The sequence below is a fragment of the Hippocampus comes genome, unplaced genomic scaffold (assembly GCF_001891065.2).
Source record: "Hippocampus comes isolate QL1 unplaced genomic scaffold, H_comes_QL1_v1.1 scaffold82, whole genome shotgun sequence".
Taxonomy (NCBI): domain Eukaryota; kingdom Metazoa; phylum Chordata; class Actinopteri; order Syngnathiformes; family Syngnathidae; genus Hippocampus; species Hippocampus comes.
Genome location: NW_017805135.1, coordinates 2,022,571 through 2,045,136, shown reverse-complemented (window position 1 = coordinate 2,045,136; position 22,566 = coordinate 2,022,571). Strand labels below are relative to the sequence as shown.

Here is a 22,566-nt window from a genome sequence, read left to right as displayed (position 1 = left end):
GTTCCAGAACAGAATCACCTTATCTGTCAAATGCAATAATTGCACCACAATCCATCCGCGGTGACGTTTGTACGGGTCATATTGGCAGGACGGAAAGCTTCGACATCATATTGAAAGAAAAGGCTTCATTAAGGAGATTGAGAACACATCATGTGTTGACGTTTCTCCCGGGAGAACCTCAAAGACAAATAGGTCTCACCTGAAAAGGTTTTTTTTTTTTTTTTTTCACTGTGAACGCACTGACATACTGTTTACAAATTTGACCCGTTTGACAGCAATAAAAATACACGAAATGTCCATCCATCCATCCATTTTCTGATCCGCTTTATCCTCACAAAGGTCGCGGGGGTGCTAGAGCCTATCCCAGCTGTCTTCGGGCATCAGCCGGGGGACACCCTGAACTTTTTGCCAACCATCCGCGCTCACACTCACACCTAGGGACAATTTCGAGTGTTCAGTCAGCCTGCCATGCATGTTTTTGGAATGTGGGTGGAAACCGGAGTACCCGGAGAAAACCCACGCAGGCCCGGGGAGAACATGCAAACACCACACAGGAAGGCCGGAGCCGGGAATGAACCCATGACCTCTGCACTGTGAGGTCGACACACTAACCAGTGGACCACCGGGCCGCCACCCGAAATGTCTTTTTATTTCAGCCGGAAATGTGATGCGTTTCTCTTAAGTGACCCAAAATATAAAAAAAAAAAAAAAAACTAAAAGACTTCCACATTTCGGTTATTCCACAAAAACTTGTATCCACGTCTATTAAAATGGACCCAAATGGTACGTGAGTGGCGATTAGTCAACTTCAAACTCGCAGTGCACTAAAGTTGCCTAATTGGCTGAAGCCCAACATTTTAAAAAAACAGTTTTCCAACGCTTTTGTTATGTAAAAGCCCTATTAGATGCTGTAACCAACAGGTCTTCTCTGGGGGTCCAATTCTTTCAATACGGACTGCAGGCACTCGTTTCGCAAGCACACGTCACACGCTTTTTAGGCCAGTCTTTGTTTTTGCTTCCGATTTGCATTCACAGCTTTGATGCGCCAATACGCTTCTGCTCTGGTCCTGTTTGTGTGGCGAGCAGATGTGAGCACCGAGTATGTGTGTTTTTTGGAGGGGGGGAAAGTGGGGCTGGCGGGTGGCAGGGAAGCACAGCCGCTGGCGACCCCCTCAGCGTTTGGGCACTCGCACACTGGTGTTAACGGTTCTGCTCCAGCACCCGGTTAGGGTGACACATCCCCGGAGATGTTTGCAGGGAGATGCGTGCCCCCAACCCTCTTGCTTGTTTACACTCGACGGACCCACGTTTCTCTGTTAACCAGGGGTGGGAGGCAAAGGGGGGGGGGGCGTTCTAACTGGGAAAACAGCCGTCTTGTGAGCGCCAAGGACTCTTACTGTGAATATTAAAGAGAGACGGAGAAGTGAAGAAAGTGGAGAAGCAGCTATTTGGACAAAAAGAGCCCCCGAGCATATAATAAGCATTCCTCTTTCACTGAACAGAAGTAGGGAGGGCACTGACTGGGAAAGGAAGTCATTAAAAATAAAGAAAACTAAAAAAAAAAGAATGCTGTGCTAATGCGGATGGACGCGGGGTCCAGATGTGTGTGGCTACCTGTTGTGTCGTACGCGCAGATGCCGAGATCCAAACTATTGGATCGGAGAAGGTGCGGCGGTATTTGTTTAGGTTGAAAAGACAAGGCGAGCCGCAAGATGGTGGAAAAGTGGCACTTTGGCGCGTCTGATGCCAGGTTGTCTGGACCAGCAAGAAGATGGGGGTGGGACTGTTTGGTTTAACCATGCACGCAATCACAAAAATGGGACTTTTTATGCTTATACAGCCGGAGTGGGCAAACTTTTGCGCTTGAAGGCTATATTCGATTTTTAAAACGAATCAGGTCACTTGGAAAGGAGGTGTAGGAAAAATTAGAAGTGTATGTATGCATTTTGGTTTGCACTTCCTACTACTTTGTGAGCCATGCGGTGTTTCAGTCTGGGATAATATTAACATGATAAAAGAAAATATATTTCTTTGGTTTTTGCATTGCATGTTCCAAATAAAAATTCTATCAAGAATAAATTGTGTTACTGTTAATGTAATTCATTCAATTAGAATGAAGTCATTTAATTAAATATTTCAACTTAGTTAAAGTTCATGTAAAATTCTCCTTTTTTTTTAAATTTACTGTAAATCAGTTGACAATTTGTCGAATTGAATTCATGATTCAAAAATACATTTTATTTAGCCGATTTTATGCCCCCCTGCCTCCCCTGTTGTAAAGTATCATTTAACCCTTCAGTTTCGCCTCCCAGAAAGGCGGAAGAGAAAGCGCTCAAGATCATTTTCGCCAAGCAACAGATCATTGTGTGTTCCGGGACATGTCTCGCATAAAAAGACACGGAAAAGTTTCAGCGTCGCACATCAAAAATTGGACAGGAAGTCGGCCATTTTGTTTTGAACCACCTATTCACAATTCCAAGGCTCGTACTTTCACAAACTACGAGGGAATGAGCCCCAATCAGAAGACTGTAGACTTGACAGATGGACAACACTAACTTTGTTGCAAACAGTCAACAACAACAAAAAAAACCAAACAGGTTTTGCGAGAATTGTGTTGCGTATTTTGCCATGCTCATGGCTCGATGGGGGACGAAACAGTGGTCTCACACTACAAAACCAGCACTTCTGTCCACCAGGTAGTTTGCACGAGGGCCCTAATTTCTCAGACTTTAGCTTGAAACGTTACTTACAAAAAAACAAGTTACTCTTGCAATTTCCTTGCACACTTTAAAAGATTGTTTACCCACAAGATGTTGCTGCAGTTGGATTTTGTGACTGAGGTTCGACAAAATTGGGAAGAGGAAAAAGAGACGCGACAAGCCAAGGTGAAAAAGGCAAGGGGGCAGCTGAGAGGTGACTTTATTGAGTTTCCCCCCCCTCGGGTCGTCTTTTGGCCAGTCATCAGTGACCTGGCTTGTCTAGTGTCGCTTGTCCGACAAGACCTGCACAAGTGGGCTAAATAAAGACTGACACACACACGCACACACATACACACACATGCTTTACAAGCCCCCCTCAAGCAGGTTACAGTCAATCCGAATCGAGTGTTGGCTTGCTCCTTACAAGCATCGGGAGTAGCATTATTGTTTTTTGGGTTTTTTTCCATAATGCACAATATAATTCTGGTCATGAGTCAGTCAGTCTGCACATATAACTCCTCTTGTGTAGGTTAGGTTGTGAATTAATTCCCACCTTTATGCATAGGATGATTTTTTTTTGGGGGGGGGGAGACTTGACTTTTGAAGCACACTTATTTTTTTGTCCACAAGGTTTTTTGGGAGGAGTCAGTATATGACGAATGTTTTATAGAAAAAGTCAGGGCATAATAATTACATTTGTATTGATTTATTATTTATTTATATTTATTTATTTATTTATTTATTATTATTATATTTGATGGAAAATATAATTACATTTTTTTTATAATTCATGAGAAAAAAAAGTAAAATAAAATGATGATGACATTGTCCCACATTGTTTTCCTATTACATACATACTTGCATTTGCATCAAAAAAAAAAAAAAAAAAGCAGGCACGATGTATATTTCGATATTTTGGGGGATGAGTCTATTGATATAACAGCTCTACTCACTTTTTAACACATAAGCGAGTCCCATTTGCACCTCCAAAAGTGTTTGTTGAACCATTTCCACGACTTTTCAGAGGGCCTCTGACATTTTTATCTCCCCCCCTTTCCGAGCTTTCACATGGCGTGGTCACCTAAATAACACACTTTAGCAAAAACAGACAAGCATGCAGAGACTCCCTCGCGATTCCAAACGGACGTATTCGTGTGTGTGTGTGTGTGTGTGTGTGTGTGTGTGTGGCCGCCGGGATGTGAGGAACACACATGAGGACCTCACACTGCGGCTGCACACCGGCTGTGTATCCGTGTGTGTGTGTGTGTGTGTGTGTGTGTGTGTGTGCGTGTGTGTGCGCGCGCACACATGCGTGTGCGTGTGTCTGCACATGCATGTGTGCAGCAAGTTTTTAGAGAGCAATTAGGAACAGCGTTGCATTTCGCAGTTCTGATTGTCCTAAAGTCGACAAATTTATAGAATGGAGGAGCATACGGATGGCGAATCGACACAGCGCTTTGATCCGAAAGCTCCAGTATGCTTCTTTCCACTGCACGGCGCTATTATATTTTTAAGCTTGTCAAGTACATTGTAGAAGCACAGAGCACCAGTGGCTGGCACGTCTGCCAGACAGTTCTGAACTTTGCGGCGCAAATCTTCCTGCAACAGCCCAGTAAACTAATTGATCACTTTTGACACATAATGGATATAATTAATAACTAGAAAGCCCTTGCACACTGCATGTAACTGCTAGCAGATTGTTCGGCCTTTTTCTTTTTGACACCCGAGACTTAGATCTCCCCAGTTTTCCAGATTGGTTAGTGGTATCAGAGTGCGAAAAAGGCAGAAAGCTGGAAAATGTGTCCCATCATTATGTGGCACACTTAGATCATGTAATTACCGTATTAAGCAGAGCGCAGATGAGGGAAAAGGCGGAAAAATATCATCTTTCTTCTTCACGAGTCCCAAAATGTCTGAATTGTTCTGTTTTGGTCAAAGCAATTGTTCATAACAAATGCAGTATTTTATGTCACACAAGACATGAGCACTGCCTTTATCTGATGGTGGGATGCCGTTTCGCTGTGTGAAAGCCAACACAAATGAGGCAAGATGTTACTTTGCTGAGCCTTGTTTCACACTGCCTGGAATGCTTCATTCAGACCGAATGCGAGCTGAGCATTTCTGGCATTGCATTTAGTCGATGCGGTTCGGGCGCCAAAGCGCGAATGAAGCGTTTGAAGCGAAAATTTTGCTTCCTTACCAATTTTGGTGGGGTTCACAAATGTGAAATTTTTTTGTGGAGCAGCGTTGCTGACAGCCAATTGGCATCGACAATGCACAGTACTTATTATGTCATATGCAGCAACAGCTCAAGCCCAAACAGACACACCCAGCCTGGTGAAATAAAAACAATGCGGGACAATATCATTGCAGTCTGTTGCTCTGTGACTTATACAGCACAGCCAAAAAGGAGCAGGCTTGGAGAATGGGGAGCAAGGGAGTTGGTGTATCTTGTGAGTGTATTGGCTTAGGTTCAGCAACATGTGGAATTTTTTTATACAGATACGTCATAGCTATAAATTACGACACGGTAAAATCCAAATTGAGCAGTTTTTTTATGGGTCAAACTTAAAAACCAAAAAATTAAAATGTCTCAAAAACCTAAAGTGCTAGCACAAAAAATGAAGTCTTTTGGCCAGTGTTACTAATAAATATTTAGATTGGGTTTATCGATACTAAAGCTTAAATTGAAAACTCCATTTTAACCCTTTCGGCAGCAGCAGTTACTACAGTGGACATCTTATCATGTTATCAGGTTTTAGGGTGCATGAAAGGGTTAAGTATTGAGTAGGATTTCACACCAAAAACAACTGATTAGTAGAAAATTTACTTATTTTGGGGGCCCACGTTAAACATCTTGAAAATGGCAAATATCTATATTTGTTTATGGGATTAAAATATGATGACCTTACCACAATTGTCTAACACCTTTTATGGCAAAATAGCACAACAGGTTGTCCCCTCCAAGACATTGTTATGAGTGTCATTTTCTATGAAGTTCTTATTTTGAGGTGAAGCTTGAGACACTTTATCGTTTGCACGCCAAGTGTGTCTGCCTGCTTGTGTGTGCGCGTGTGTGCGCGTGTGTGTGTGTGTGTGTGTGTGTGTGTCCTCGTGCAGCGGTTGGTGTGTGGTTGTGACCTGTAACACCTCTGCGACACCTCTCAACTTGTTTTCCCTCAAACAAGCCACACTGAAAGGAAAGGGGGTTGGGTCATGAAGCGGGGGTCCGCGTCTGGAACGGTGGTGAAGATCATGTAACAACAAACAGGGGCCATTGACGCCATTGATATCAGGTGATGCTGCAGGAAGTTGTCAAGGGGCTACAATGGGGCGCTTGTGGGGGTTAAATGGGTGAGGTGGTGCAAGAGGTGAGGCGACTCTCAAGGACAATAGAGGGGCTTGATCTCTTAATTAATGGAGGCTATTCTGGCGCACCGCTCAAGGTTGTGAATTTTAACACGAGTCATTTTTCAACGCCGCGTTCACCTGTCGGAAAAAAAAAAAAAAAAAAACCCAAACATTCATTTGATGGGATCGGCCATTTTTTCAAAACTCTTTGGTTCAACCATTTCGGTTTTGTGGGAGTCTATTCGCTTGGTCCTTTTGAGCAACTCTCAAGATTACTTATCCAAGATGGCGGTGTGCATGGTTATGACATGTGCATCATATCCTTCCATCGAAGCAGCAGCCAATCATATTGCAGCGGGACGGCTGGTTTTTTTTTGGACGGCTGTGCAATTTGAATTCGGAATGACGCAAGCATCAGCAAATATTCTCCGAGCACGCACTGAATCACTGCAACTGGTCAGAAACTTAAAGCTTTGCTCAAATTTGATGTTTGGCTACTCAGAGTACACCAAAAAATGAAGAATTAGGCCCTCTGACTGGGGACACTGGGCGCCAGTGCCGGCTCCGTTTGGAACTTAATGAGAGCGGAGCGCACTCACTCTTAAGGCCTGGGAGAGAAAACATCCTGGTGCTGTGCCTGAAGCATATCTTCTTTGTTTCCTTTGAAATCGAGTGTGGTTGTGTTTAGGGTCAAAAAGATGACAATTGTACGTGTTCATTTCCAGTGAATTAAGAGATGAAGAAGTTAACGTACTTCATGCATCAGCTGAACTCAATCGCATGTAATTCTCATTATGGAGAGGGTAATACTACACATAATCATACTCTATCCAGCTTAGATATGTATTAACAGCCAACTTAGTCTACGGGCATCATATAAGGCTTATTTAAAAATTTGAGCTTTTACTAAGGAGAGTAGTTGTAAGATCAGTGGTTTACAACCTGTGGAACCAAAGCACATATTTTGCATCTCGTGGCAAAAGTAATGCTGTGAAGAGTCACTGCATACCAAACCAAATCGAAAACCACTGAAGCTAGTAATCCTGGTGCAGGACGTCACAACAGAGGCCCGCGCTGCGCTTTATATTTGTGAGGAGGGCGTCCACGGGGGTCAGAGGACTCTAGTGTTCGGGATTAACATGAAAGCGATGCTTCCTTTTTGTGGAAGCACCACAAAAATAATAACAACACAACAACAATGAAAGGCTTTTCCACCAGATGGAAGAAGACTAGAATAGCTTTGTGTTCGCTGAAACAGGCCCAGATTTCACATAGAGGAAGTCAATTTGAACAAGGGTAAACATTTTGTATATATTTTTTAAAAATAAATTCCTGTGGGGGAAAAAAAAAACACATAGAGCAAATTTATGAATGACACCCTTACAGCGTCAAATTCCTCACCTATGTTCAGCTCCCATAAGGACTAGTTAAGTGGTTTGGGAAGATTGCACAATGATTCCTTTGATTCTCACTGAACTGAGATCTTGTATGATATCATAAGTGACAGACATTTAATACTCGGAAGGCTTGTATGTGTACAAAGGTGTATTTTTTTTCCCGAAAATTTGTTTCAGATTTGGAATTCTAAGACTTGAGAGTCGGGCAGCACGGTGATCAACTGGTTAGTCGGCCTCACAGTGCAGAGGTGCGGGGTTCGATTCCGGCTCCGGCCTTCCTGTGTGGAGTTTGCATGTTCTCCCTGTGCCTGCGTGGGTTTTCTCCGGTTTGTCCAGTTTCCTCCCACATTTCAAAGACATGGATCGTAGGTTCATTGAACACTCTAACTTGTCCCTAGGTGTGAGTGTGAGTGCGGATGGGTGTTCGTCTATGTGTGGCCTGCAATTGGTTGGCAACCAGTTAAAGGTGTCTCCTGCCTCCTTCCCGATGAAGGCTGGGATAGGCTCCAGCACTGCCGCGACCCTCGTGAGGATAAGTGGATTAGAAAATGGATGGATGGATGGATGGACTTTAGATTCCAGCTTTGTACATACTTGGTTCTTAACTTTTTTTAGTTCCATTTGCTACTAAAATCCTGTGAGAAAAGATGAATCAGTGAACTAGTCCAAAGTTTTACACATCCTTAAGGAATAAATGCCTTTCAAAAGCATACATTTTAATGATTGAGCGTTTTTTACAATACAAAAATATTAAGAAGTGAGAAATCTACTGTACAATTACCTCATATTGAAACAGCAGTCACTTTTTCATGAATTTTTCAATTTTTTATTTATTTTTCTTTTGTTTTGGGGGGGTGCTGGACTGCTGTGCTTAATTCTGCCTCTCTTTCTGTATCTCAAACACACACACACACACACACACACACACACACACACACACACACACACACGCAAACACAGAAACAAATACACTCATTGCTGACCCAGATGAGGGTCTGATCCGGCTCATTGTAATTCCGCAAGCATGGTTGAGATGGAGGTAGAGGGTGAGGGGTCTGTTACAAGAAAAAGCCCACCACGTGTTGAATGCGACATCACACAGAAAAAAAAGAAGCTTTCGAGTTAGAGACACTAGCGAAATAGGCAAACGGGTGGGATGAGGGTCCAATTTGAGGGATTCCCACCTTTTGTCAACTATTGAATGCATGTATGGATTTAGGACTAACTGAATGTACTTTAGAAAAGAAAAACAAAACTTTTTATCACTCTTTTATTTTTATTTTTTTGCACTGAATAGACTTAGGAGGTTTTTGAGGTATTTCAAATAACATTCTTTCAAGAAGGGTTTTTCAACATGATTATCCGGGTAGTTTTTATTGCTTTGTTGTAAGTGATGTTTCTCATTGTCAAGCGCAGTTGATCGACTTTTTTATGGATATCATTAGTGAGTGGCAATGTTTTTATAATCTTTGCTGTTATTTTAATCATGTTCTCATCCACATGCTCAATGGGCTGTTTTAAAATCAGAGGAAAGGCAACATAAATATAAATTTTGCCTACTAACGTGTCAGTGTACAATATATATTTTAGATTTAATACCGAATAGTGGTTCAGCTGCTGTCCATCCCCCGCACCAATCCATCAAGCTTTGTTTATTGGTTCTATCTATCTATCTATCTATCTATCTATCTATCTATCTATCTATCTATCTATCTATCTATCTGTAAAGTTTTTAAACGGTTTATATGAAATCTTTGTGTTATATTGGATGCGTTTGTGTGTCCTGGGTAACACAAGGCTCGCGCGCGCGCGCGCGCGCACACACACACACACACACACACACACACACACACGCACACACACACGCACACACACACGCACGCACACACATACACACACGCACGCACGCACGCACACGCACACGCACACGCACACGCACACACACGTACACGCACTTACATGCACCGCACCATCAGCCCCCTAGCTCGGCTGGACCCTGCTGCAAATCACCTTGTTTACAATCTCACACTAACATTCACATCAATTAACTGCACATTGATTTTGCCGCCCGGGACATTATAATATTGCAGAACACTCCCCGTGCACTACTTTGCAATGTTAACTTTGTCATCATAGGATAAGCATACCAATTAATGGACAGTCTATTAATATGGTTTTAGTAATTATGCTATTGACAAAGCTGATAAACCATATTCGTATATCAAGCCCCATTCTTTTGTGCACTTCCTTTCTTTCTCCCTTCTTTTTTTTTTTTTTTGTTTAATCGTGAATAATTAAAGACTCTCGTCGAAACTAAAAGATAGCTGACAAGCAGGGAGCACATCCATCCTGGCCCCGCAGCTGCTCTTTAAAAATTCAGAGCAAAATAATGGCATCAGCCGTCGACACGTTATTATCTTCATTTCTCAACATCAGCAGGAGGAGAGATGGGCATCGTTTGTCTTGCTTCTGAGCCTGCATACGCTGAAACACCCCTGAAAGCATTCAGTTTTGGAAACAATAATGATATTTTGAATTTTGATGAGATTTTTTTCACGAGTTGTTTGGTGTGTCGGGCAGGTGATTTAGACATTTGATATATATATATATATCGATTGGAAAATCAAAGTTCAAAAGAAAGTAAAGTTCTAAGATTATAGTAAGAACTTAAGGAAAAATCAATGAAAACTTGTCACTGTTCGTTTTGTTGTTCGATTGGAGAAGGGGAAAAAAGGCAAATGGGGCGGTGATAAGGGCGGGGTCCACGTTCGTGACTGAGAATTCCAGCAGCCAATCATAGAGTAGATAGGCGGAGATTTCTCGCTGTCCGACTGCTGCAACGGGGCCCTCTGGAAAAGTTTGTTTATTCGCCGTATGATGACAACGTGTTCGCGTGTACAAAACCACCACCTCGAAAATAGACCATTCGAGCACAAAAATGACTGCATTAAAGTGAAGTGGACGGAGTCACGCGTGGATTTTTGCAGTCGGGAGGGCACGCGCGAACCAGGTGCAGCTAAAAGGTGACTTTTAAGCCTCTTTTTTTTTTTTCTTTTTTGGGGGGACGGACAACTACCTGCTTGAGGAGCTAGAGGAGGAGAAAGTTCCGGAACATTCATCACTTGGGACAAGACCAAGGTGACCAAAAAAGGGAGGAGGGGTTTCCTTCTTCCTTCTTTGCTTCCTCAAGCGGAGTTTGGGAACCTCGGGGTTGAGAGACGAGGAGACGAAGAAGACCCCCACCGTCCCTCCTTCCAGCAAAGCAAATCAGGAGCTAATTGATTAAAGAGACTTCATTTGAATAGGAGGGGGGGCTGGCGAGGTGCCAATCGCCTTACAAAGATCCCCCCTCCCTCCACCTCCCTTACCAGCCCCTCCTCGTCTACCTCCCTCCCTCCCTGCCCGTATGATTAATCGCGAGGCATTATTGATAATCATAACGTGGCACATGCGCGTTGGATGGGCTCGATGCGCGTGAAATTTTGAGGGGCCCCTCGTTTCATTTTTTATTCTTGGTCTTCCCTGTCTCTTCTGCGCTTGGTGTTTGCCCCATGTGCCAGTCAGAATGTCGCGGAGGAAACAAGCCAAGCCGCAACACTTTCAATCCGACCCTCAGCTACCCGGAGCCGGCCACAATGGTGAGTACCACCGGCCTCATTTCCCCCCTCCACCACCAGCTCTCCCACTTGAATATCGTCACTTTTTCATTCTTATAGTTTTCAAAGACGCACGCACATCTCCTATCCCGTTCTGTTAGCTCATTAATTATTTCAAACGATTTACTTTTTGCTTTATTTTCTGCTACTTCACGTGTGTTTAAAAACTTTATTTGAAATTTTATTTCGGTTTTACAACGACCCCCCCCCCCCCCTCAACCGGCTCGGACCACCCCGGCCGAAGTCTCACACACGCACACGCAGTCAAAAAGTATGTTAAATACTTCTTTGTCGGCTTAAAATCATACAAGCTTAACATCTTGTCTCGTATATCGTGTTAATAAACATAAGACAGTTTGCTCGTCTTCCTTTCAGATATTAAAAAGTCGTACTCATCGTTAGTCACACACACGCACGCACACACTCGCATATAAGCACACGCTCAGATATCGTTAAATAAATTGTGGTTGACTAAACAAAGCCAGTTTTATTTTGGAAAAAAAACAACAACAACAAAATAGGAAAACAATGGGGTTTTACAGTTATTACGTAATTTATGACATCATCAGGAATTAATCGTGTCTAATGTTGCGTACACGGTCACAAAAACTCTGATATGAATTGTTCCTTTAAATTTTTTAACGTCAATATAAATATAAATGTACAGATAAATTGCGGGATAGAAGTTATGGGAATTGCTTAAAAGCAATATTTGTTGTTTTAAAAATGAGGTTTATTCATATTTAATCAAGATGTATGTCGTTTGAATGTCATTTATTTGGAAAATTAAAAATATTCACGTGCAAAATGTGTCGATTTTAAAGTGTTAATTAAAACAAAGTATGAATGTCACATTTCTGAAGTTGTTTTAAATGCACCTTCATCTTGTAATATATATTCTACAAGATGGCCCAAACTAAACTTGCTTTTTTTAAAGAATGTGCTTTTATTCTATTTTTGATTTCTGTCACATACAAAATGTTTTTTAGTTCTGCATAAAATTCCGCTGTAAAAGAATGAAAAGGGGATTTGTGTTTTTATAATGTTTTTTTTCTCAAGCTGACGAGAGTAGAGATAAAAAAATTTTAAAAAGCATGTCAAGATGTGTGTGCATGTGTGATGGCGCTGTGCTGTTTTAACCTTTGCCAGTGTCCCCCTATGTGAGGGGAGACCAGAGTTCAGGGCCCAGGATCCCCCCTTCCCCCCTGTGTGTGTGTGTGTGTGTGTGTGTGTGTGTGTGTGTGTGTGTGTGTGTGTGTGTGTGTGTGTGTGTGTGTGTGTCTCAGCGGTGCTCAGGGTTCAGGGCCCAGTGAGATCCACTTCAGGTTCCCATTGACCCGACTAGTCGGAACCGCAGGCGGCCCTAGCCAGGCCTTGACACTCTTTTTCTCCTCCTATTAAGCGTTTAAGTGAGGCTCTTATCAATATTTAACCCCTATCAGAGTGGCCCCCTAACACGGGAGGAGCATGTGTCATGAAATCACCACTTCATTTTTTTTTTTTTTTTTTTTTTTTTTTTGTGCCCCAGCAAACAAGAAAGTGTTTGTCATTTGGTTGGGGGTGTTAGCCCATTCCCTCCCTTCCTCCATTTGCCTTAAGCATGACACCGGACCACAGCTCTGCCAGTGTTCTCCTACGTGGACAGACTGGACCGTGATGATTTTTGCCGGACTTCCATCTGATGTTGAGTGCGATGTGGAGCTTCCAAGCCGCCCCTAAAAACACACAATGTAGGATCTCGTCTGCTTAAAATCTTCACTATGTGGTCATCGTCTTTTTTTTTTTCTTTTTTAGGCCTTCTTGTCTATGATTCATAAACAGCGCATCCTCCTCGCAGCAGCTTTGTCTTGATTCTTTAATTTTAATTCGATCTTAATCCCTGCTATTTTGGGAATTAAGCCTAATGCTAGCATCTGCGCCATGTCCTGTGCTCCAGCATTGATTTTTATTTTTGTCGTAACAGTTTGACACAAAGCTTTGATTGTTTGCGCAAGTAAAATAGCACACTTTGGACACAAAGTGGAGATTAAACCCCACATGCTTTGAAAAGATAACTGAAAACACAAGGTTATTCGTGTAACATCATGAAATGTTCTGTTCTTTAGTTACTTTCCCAAATCTTACTTAATTTAAATATATTGCAAAGTTGCCATCAAGGGTCAGTTGACGGAAAGTATCAATTAAACAAACACGCCTTATAGTTTTGTAAAATGGAAAAAAAATGGGTTTTCTTTTTTCAATATTTGAAAAAAAATGTCATGTTTATACTATAATGTAATATAATAAAATGTTTAATTCCTAGTAACTTTTATTAACTTGTACAAAAATAGGAAATAAATGAAAACGTTCAGAAAAGTGGAAGGAAAAGCTTCTTACCTCTTTTATCAGAGTTATTAACAAAAAAGCATTTGCAATAAAATTTTGACATGCTTGTATTGAAAAAAATGTATGTGGAATAAATTATAAGTATTGGGAGGGAAAAGCCATACACGCACTACATACACACTTCATGTGCTTGTTTTTCTGACATTTTTCAAAATGTCTCTCACATTCTGGGGAATTTTTTGTATTTAGGTGGCCTTGTGGTTTTCTTTTTTTCTTTCCCAAATTAACTCACAAGAATAGCTCTGTGTGTTCTTTTTAAAAGTGGGAGATTTGCCGTGAAAAGTTATGGTGTGTGTTTGCATAGTTGGTCGGCGTGAGGGCCGAGGGGTTTATTGTCATGGCAACTTTGTGGTTATCTGTTGTCTGGCGGCGCGGAAGAACACCGAGGGAAGATATAATCCCTTTGAGTGCACTCCGGAGTGGGACCCGGCCCCGGGGATGAGCTCGGGGGCCCGGGTCCTGACCAACCGGCCGGCCGACCATCCCCGCCGCTCCCATGCTGCGTGAACAATGGGGAGGCATCCTGTCTCGCTGTGGCGCGGTCAGGGGGGGGGAGCTGCACTTCTGCAGGGTTTCATTTGCAAATGAATTCTTGGCCCTGATGAAAGTCTCCAGAATGGGGAGTTGGAGGGCGGGAGGCAGAAGGGGGGGGGGGGGGCCCGGTCACAATGAAAGGGATTCATAGAAAAATGCAATTTGTAAAGCGACTTGTATGTTAAACTTGTAGATTTTGACAAAAGAGGACGAAGAATGTGAAATGAGTGAGAAACTCCCCAAAACAATTCCTTGCGCGTCTTAAAGCTTCTACGGCTTAACTCCGACTTTGTATAGTTTGAAGGTATTTTTGTGTCGTCTTTCATCAGTCATTTTTCTGTAGTTTGATCATCCTTCATGTGACACACGTCTTGTGATTTCTCAAACGACATTTTACCGGTTTAAGGTAATTCAATCATAGCCCCTCAAACCGTTTAACAGCATTACGATCCTGTGTCTTGTTTTTCTCCCCATTCTTGTTTTTTTTTTTTTTTTTTTGTCTTGTTCAGCCTCGAATCGTCTCGAATGCATTTAGGCGTGCCGATAACCTGTCCGAGATAGCGACTGTGGACTGAAAATGAGCAAAGTTGACAGCGAATTGAAAGTGTAATAAGTCTGTCCAATGCTTGATTGGCGGCGAACGGACAAGCGGACTTTGAAGAGCTGTATAGGAAATCAATGAGTTTCTATGAAATTTCATTAAAGGGTCCCTAGCTGCGCCTTTGCTTCCTTCTGTTCTCTATTTTTGATGGATTATCTGAAGAAAATGATTACTTTTGTTTTGGCCTGATGTACATCTTCAAACATCACCTTAAAGTGATCTGCGAGTAGTTGGCATTGATTTTGGATGCCCTCTTATCTTGTTTCAGAGGCCACTGCACCGAAGCTGGCCCTCTTTCTCATTTGTCGTCGGTTATTGTTGCTTTTTCGATCTTTGGTTGTGTGTGTGTGTGTGTGTGTGTGTGTGTGTGTGTGTGTGTGTGTGTGTGTGAACACTTAAAGGGGATAAGTGTAAAACTGATTAATTTAAGATGAGCAACAATGGAGGTTTAGGAGACAAAGCCGCCTCTTTGGCCACAAAACATAACTGATCATTAATTCTGTTTCCTCTATTTTATTTTTTATTTTTTGCAGGGGACACAGAACTTTGCTCCGAGGACCCCCTCTGCAAGGAGTCCGACGCCCACGTCTGCAACAGATGTTGTGCCGAGTTCTTTGAACTCTGCGAGCTCGAGGAGCACCAGAAGAATTGCACTAAGAATCAGCTAGTCCTGATTGTGAATGAAAGTCCGGCCTCCCCCGCTGGATCCTTCTCGCCCGGGTCCCCTCCCCTTAATCCCGACGACCAGATGAATGACACTGCTAATAACACTGATCAGACAGAGTGCGGCGACCTTTCTGAGCCCGGTGCGCTGGAAAAAGACGAGTCCATGGATGTGGACGTTTCAGGGATGAGCAGCGGTCAAGAAGAGGAAGGCAGCCAAGTCGAGAGCGGGAGCCCAAGCGATGCGGCGGGCAGCTTCAGTGGCAAGGGCACCGCCGGGCCTGCCGTCGGTACTTCCGCCATTTCCGCGCCGCTGCCCCAGCTCGGCAACCTGGCCGAGCTTGGAAATTTCTCCGTGATCAACAGCAACGTCATCATCGAAAACCTGCAGAGCACCAAAGTGGCTGTGGCCCAGTTCTCCCAGGAGGCACGCACCTCCGGTGGGCCCCGGGTGGCGGTGCCCGCCCTGATGGAGCAGCTCCTCGCCCTGCAGCAGCAGCAGATCCACCAGCTGCAGCTCATAGAGCAGATCCGTCACCAAATACTGCGTCTGGCCTCCCAGTCGCCGGAAATGCAGGCGCCCCCGACCTCGGCTCCGGGCGCTATGGGGCCCGCCACTGCCAGCCCGCTGGCCACCCTGAGCTCCCATCTCTCGCAACAGCTGGCCGCAGCCGCGGGCCTCGCGCAGAATCTGGCCAGTCAGTCGGCCAGCATCAGCAGCCTCAAGCAGCTCGCTGCCGCGGCACAGCTACCTCAGTCCAACCCGAGCAGCAGTGAAACATCTCAGAGCGTTAGTACCCTGGGGCCGTCGACCGGCAACTCCCAACCCCCCGAGAAGAGGCCGTGCCACGTCACTAACACGCCGCTGGCAAAGTCCTCCACCCCGGCATTCGGAATCGGTAGCTTGCTGAGCTCAGCGGTGAATCCCCTTCTACCTCAGCCCCCGCCGGGAAACCCCTTGTTCTCCAGTTCACTTCCGAGCGTTGGCACCACCGTCGAGGATCTCAACTCTCTCGCGACTCTAGTGCAGCAGCGAAAGGGCAAGGTGCCCAACGTGGTCGCGTCGTTCGAAACCAAGAGCAGCTCGGAAGAGGCGTTCTTCAAGCATAAGTGCAGGTTTTGCGGCAAGGTGTTTGGCAGCGACAGCGCCTTGCAGATCCACCTGCGCTCCCACACCGGCGAGAGGCCATACAAGTGCAACATCTGCGGCAACCGCTTCTCCACCCGCGGCAACCTGAAGGTGCACTTCCAGCGTCATAAAGAAAAGTACCCGCACATCCAGATGAACCCGTACCCCGTTCCCGAGCATTTGGACAACATCCCCACGAGCACCGGCATTCCCTATGGCATGTCCATGCCCCCCGAGAAGCCGGTCACCAGCTGGCTGGACAGCAAGCCCATCTTGCCCACTCTGACTTCTTCGGTTGGCATGCTGCTACCGCCGACCATGCCCAGCCTGTCCCATTTCATTAAAAAGGAAGATCACTCAATAGCCATAACCAACCTTGCGGTTCCTTCCACGACAAGTGACTCAGGTGCTTCTGAGCCTTCGGCGAAAAGTAGCAGAGCATCCGAAGAGGGCGAAGGTGCAACTCTGCCTACCTCAAACGGAAAAACTGAAGAAGGCAGCCATTCCTCAGGCTTTGTGACCGGCGTCAGCTCGGCCGCCGAGAGCGGCGCCGAGTACGCCACGTCCAACAGCCCGCCCATGTTGACCAACCCGCTCATGCCCCTCATGTCGGACCAGTTCAAGGCGAAATTCCCCTTTGGGGGCATCCTGGATCCCCTCCACGGCTCAGAGACCTCCAAGCTGCAGCAGCTCGTGGAGAACATCGACAGGAAGGTGACGGACCCCAACGAGTGCGTCATCTGCCACCGGGTGCTGAGTTGTCAGAGCGCGCTCAAGATGCACTATCGCACTCACACCGGGGAGAGACCCTTCAAGTGCAAGATTTGCGGCCGAGCCTTCACCACCAAGGGCAACCTGAAGACCCACTACAGCGTCCACAGGGCCATGCCTCCTCTTCGAGTTCAACACTCGTGCCCGATATGTCAGAAGAAATTCACCAACGCTGTCGTGCTACAGCAGCACATCCGCATGCACATGGGCGGGCAGATCCCCAACAACCCCTTGCCCGAGAACTACCCAGAATCCATGGTCTCTGACACCGGCTCGTTCGACGAGAGAAACTTTGACGACCTGGACAACTTCTCGGACGACAACACGGAGGGGATGGAGGAGGGTCCCGACAGCAGCGTGCCCGACACGCCCAGGTCGGCAGACGCGTCCCACGACAGCCTGTGCGACTCCCCGGTTGCCCTCGATATGGAGGGACGAGAGCAGTCCCACGGTATGGACGCCGAGGAGCTACGAGAACTCAAAGGTGTGTCCAATGGCTTGACGGAGGGGGATTGTCTCACCAACGACTCCTCGTCTCTCGGCGGCGACGTGGAAAGCCAAAGTGTCGGCAGTCCGGCTGTGTCCGAATCTACCTCCTCCGTGCAGGCACCGTCCCCCGCGCGTATGCCGCCGCAGCCTCGTAAATCGCCGGGCTTGGATGAAAGGCACCAGAAGATCTTCTCCATGGAGCACACCGCCCTCCTCCACCCTCACCCCTCCAACATCGGAGCCTTGGACCTGACGTCCGTCAACCCCTCCAAGGACCCCCTGGGCATGATTTTCCCCTTCCGCGAGCGCAGCGTAGCCAAGAATACATCTTGCGACATCTGCGGGAAGACGTTTGCGTGTCAGAGTGCCTTGGACATCCACTACCGAAGCCATACCAAAGAGCGACCTTTCATTTGCACGGCCTGCAACCGGGGATTCTCCACCAAGGGCAACCTCAAGCAGCACATGCTCACCCATCAGATGCGAGACCTGCCCTCGCAGCTCTTCGAGCCCTCCAACACCAGTGTGTCCTCCAGCCCCACGCCCTCCCTGCTGTCCGTCGGCTCCCTCGGAAAGCCGGAGGTCAACGGCTTCCTTCACGGCCTCCACCCAGAGGCCAAGGAGCCCTCCGCCTCCGTTTCCGCAGCGGCCGCCGCCGCCGGCATGGTCACGTCGTCCGCCTCCACCTCGCCGGTGCTGTCGGCCGCGCCGCCCCGCCGGACACCCAAGCAGCATTTCTGCAACACGTGCGGCAAGTGCTTCTCCTCATCCAGCGCCCTGCAGATCCACGAGCGCACGCACACCGGCGAGAAGCCCTTCGCCTGCAGCATCTGTGGCCGAGCATTCACCACCAAAGGAAACCTCAAGGTAACGCTCACAAAAATTTTCACACACAAATTCCGTTCGGTGTGCAGTGAATTGGCTTTCGCATGGGACACTTTACAAAACCACCCGGTGAAAATGTTTGCAAAAGAGAGAGCATGTAATTCTTTCAAAAAAAAAAACCAAACAAATTTGCCTTTCTCAAACGCTTTGATTGTATTCAGTCACACCCAAACTTATCAAACTCCTCAGGCACCGAAGTGGGTGCTACCTATTGCGTGTGCTTCCTGCGGTGGGTCAAATGAAGAGGCCAAGTTTAATGTACATGAATGTCCATGCCAATAAAAGATTTTTTTTTTTTAATGCTTTTTCATCACAACATACTTTCCAAAGTATTCCTTGGCATCTGTTTTCATTCGCTTCTGCATTTCTCACTCCCAGTTGAGGTTTACTGCACATAAAACAAAAGGGAATTCAACATTGTCTATGGAAACACCTCAATATTCTACCAAACCATATAATTTTGTCTAACAAAGGTCAGATAGCTTAATGCTCACATACAAAACACCTTCGCCGGGAAATCAGCATTGGTATGACAGTAATTAGAACCCTTCCGACAACTGCATTCAGACAGTAATGCTCCCAAAGAGTCACTCGTCGGTTAAAACAATGCACAACAGTCAAGCCAATTTAGAAGTAACATGTACACCTTACAGGCAAGACCTGCAAAGATGCCGAATAAAAATAAAAAGACACTGAAGGATGTCCTTCACAGTCCACTTTGGCCTAGTTGGACTGGGTCAAATATTACAATCAAGTACATCCGTTTTCTGTCTGCTGTCAAAAAATGTTGCTTCCTCAGATGGAAAAAGGACTTTTCATGATGGGGGGGAGGGGGGGTGAAGGATGAAGGAATGAATCACTGCTGAGAATTAGGCACTCTTACATGTTTGACCCCCATTATGTTTGTTTCTTTGCTACACCAGGAATGTGCCTGGGTCAGTCTGACCCGCTACATGTTCAATTCTTCAAAATAAACAAGCAACAGAGCACACTGCTAAACCTATTACTATTCAGTCAATATTTAATACACCTCATTTATTTGTTTTGGTTTTTTTTCCCTCTCCAATGCATATTGGGGATGAAATCCACACAACTTTGTGTATTTAAATGTAAGCGACATAAGTTGGGTGGGTGTGTCTGTGAGGGATGTGAATGAGTGGAGAATTTCCAAACAAGAAAGTGTATAAGTTTAACATTTTATTTAGCCCCATATTTAATATGTCATGTTAAGTGGATTGTTTTTAAATGAGTGATACATGTAAAAAATACTGTGGAAAAATATGTTGAAGAAATGAAACTTTTTAAAAGTCCAAATTTTGGTCTCTTTCTTAATTTTAAAAATTATATTATTTTTCTAATTTTAAACTTTAAAACTGGTGACCAAGCCATTCATTCATTCATTCATTCTTGGACAGTTCAACCTGCAGCAGCGAGCATTTCTTGTGTAGCAAAACAAACATAAAAGAAGGGCTACGTGTTCAAAATTTTCTGTTCCCATCATGTTAGGATTCTTGTAGCCAGCTGAGAAACTTGGTGGCGCCACACCCGCATTGAAAGCGGACAGTATAATTTTTTTTTCCCCTCAAGTCACGCGTGAGAGCAGCATATTAGGGCTCAGACGAAGAGGCCTCCCCCCAAATAAGATGTTTACCGCCACATGCAGTGAACCGCCTCGCTGCATCCAGGGTGTGAAGCCGTTTTCATGTGCAATGCAGTATCACTGTTATTATTTTTTCCATTGCATCATCTCTCATTTGCATTCCTGAGCTACCCTCTGCCGCGTCTGCGTAGGTCCACAGGGGCACGCATAAGTGGAAAGGAAAAAAAAACTCTTTTAGGAAGGGCGTTTGCAAATTAAAATGTAATTTTAAAATTTTGATAAAAAGAAAATAAGGCCATGTTTGATTCTTCTTTTGAGGTTTTCAGATATTGTTGCCTTTTTTTTTATGGGGTCACCAAAGTTGTCATGTTGCAGGTCAAATTAGCAAATTTTAAAAGTCTAGAAAAAATAGAATATACAAGAGAATTGTAGGTTCGCGTGGGCATGAGTGAGTCATTTACAAATTCTAAAATACACACATTTTATATGTTGACAAAAAAAGAAGATACATTTTATTCGATTGTTAAAAAGTAATTTGCTTCTTTTTTATTTTTTTTTTATTTTTTTTTAACCTAGTCAGGTTTAGTTACAACAAATACATTATTTATTTATTTATTACACCACCTGCAACATAAGAGCAGAGTGTATTTTAATTATTGTCAGATTCTTGAAAGAATGGCCAAAGTCATATTTGGACTTTTTGTTGTTGTTGTTGTTGTGTGCATGTGTAAAATATCTCATGATGCTGGCCACCTCTGTTGAAACATCCTTAGTTCAACAAAAATCATTCAATTCTACCCACAAACTGAAATTATGAATAAAAGTAGATGGTTCAATTTTTGGCTGGGACTAAGAAGGTGTAGGGCGTGGATCACAAAGAGGCAGGTGGGCCGTAATTCCATCTTTATTTGGTTTTCCTTGCAGGTCCACATGGGCACCCACATGTGGAACAGCGCCCCTGCCCGACGTGGGCGCCGGCTCTCGGTGGACGGCCCCATGGCTTTCCTGGGTGCCAACCCCGTCAAGTTCCCGGAGATCTTCCAGAAGGACCCGACGGCGGTGTCGCGGGTGGGCGCCGGCGACCCGGCCAGCTTCTGGAACCAGTACGCCGCCGCCTTTTCCAGCGGCCTGGCCATGAAGGCCAACGAGATCTCCGTCATCCAGGGCGGCGGCCTCCCGCCCATGTCAGGCGCCGGCGTTGGCAATGGCGGCAGCTCGCCCGTCAGCGGCCTGACAGGCAGCCTGGACAAACTCCACAGCGCCGAACCCAACGCCGCCCTGGCCGGCCTGGAGCGGATGGCCGGCGCGGAGAACGGCGCCCACTTCAGGTTCACGCGATTCATGGAAGACAATAAAGAAATCGCCACAAATTAGACACAGAGAGACAACCAGAACTGTGAAGACAAGTCTGTTGGATTTTTTTTTTTTTTTTTTTTTTTTGTACAATGTACATGTTATAGTTCCCGGGAGCTTATTTATTAGTGGCTATAACCGTGCTTGAGACGCAGTGGAAGCATTATAACAGTTAGGCAAAATGTGTGTGCGCGCGTGCGTGTGCTTCTTCTAAAGACGACGTGTGATAGATACTCTGACTTTTGGCATTAAGTTATTTTTCCGTGTCCCCCTTGTAGTGTTACATAGCGATGACGTCTGCCTGTAAGATGCGAAAATGCTGTAAATAATGTACACTGATCTTCTTGTAGACTGTCTGACGTTTGTTCACAGACCCCCGACCACAACCCCCCCCACATATTATTTAAGGAAGACAAAACATGGACATTTAGATGTTTCTTGCTACTTTTTATGATTGTTTACTTCCACCCCACGCTTAAATAATTGAAACTGAGACAGCCAATCATTCTCTACAGTGCTGCTAACGTGATGTGTTCAAGCCCCGCCCCCCTCCCTCCAAAAAGAAGGTGATGTACATACATGTCAAGAAGAAGTCCAGTGGACACACAAAAAGGATGGATAGTGTTGTTGTTTTTTTTTATAAATATAAATATTATATTGGGGTTCGACAAACCTTTCGGACTGTTACATGCACTTTCTTGGAAAGGTGGAAGATCTTTAATGGGTCCAGTTTCGCTACACTTTAATACCTACTAACAAAAACTCTAAGATACTGTAATTCTTTACTCAAATAATAATCAAATACATCAGTTTTCCAAAAGAACTGTTCAGTGTTTGTGTTTGTGTGCTTTGTATTATTCAGTATCCTTTCACATAAATTGCATACATCATCATTTAAATGAAAAAAACAAATAAAGGTTTCGTTTGGCCCTTGAGTGGTTGGCAAGTCCATGGTGTACTCACGAGCAATGTACAAGATGGATGGGCTAAATGGATCAATAAATAACAAATACAAAAAAGAAAGAACATGTAAACCTGACGTGTAACTATTTT

The 22,566-nt window shown here is 44.9% G+C and overlaps 1 protein-coding gene across 1 annotated transcript; it reads left to right on the top strand.

Annotated features, from left to right (window-relative positions):
• Positions 1-10,297: 10,297 nt before the first annotated feature.
• Positions 10,298-22,336, top strand: sall1a (spalt-like transcription factor 1a). Its single transcript, XM_019866743.1, has 4 exons — positions 10,298-10,470; positions 11,008-11,085; positions 15,157-18,542; positions 21,085-22,336. The coding sequence occupies exons 2-4, from the start codon at positions 11,013-11,015 to the stop codon at positions 21,532-21,534; spliced, it is 3,909 nt and encodes a 1,302-aa protein (XP_019722302.1). The 5' UTR covers positions 10,298-10,470; positions 11,008-11,012; the 3' UTR covers positions 21,535-22,336.
• Positions 22,337-22,566: the final 230 nt, after the last annotated feature.

Coding starts and splice junctions, on each gene's coding strand:
- sall1a (XM_019866743.1), top strand. CDS start 11,013: ATGTCGCGGAGGAAACAAGCCAAGCCGCAACACTTTCAATCCGACCCT. Junction 11,086..15,156: donor ACCCGGAGCCGGCCACAATG/GTGAGTACCACC, acceptor TATTTTTTGCAG/GGGACACAGAACTTTGCTCC. Junction 18,543..21,084: donor CCACCAAAGGAAACCTCAAG/GTAACGCTCACA, acceptor TTTTCCTTGCAG/GTCCACATGGGCACCCACAT.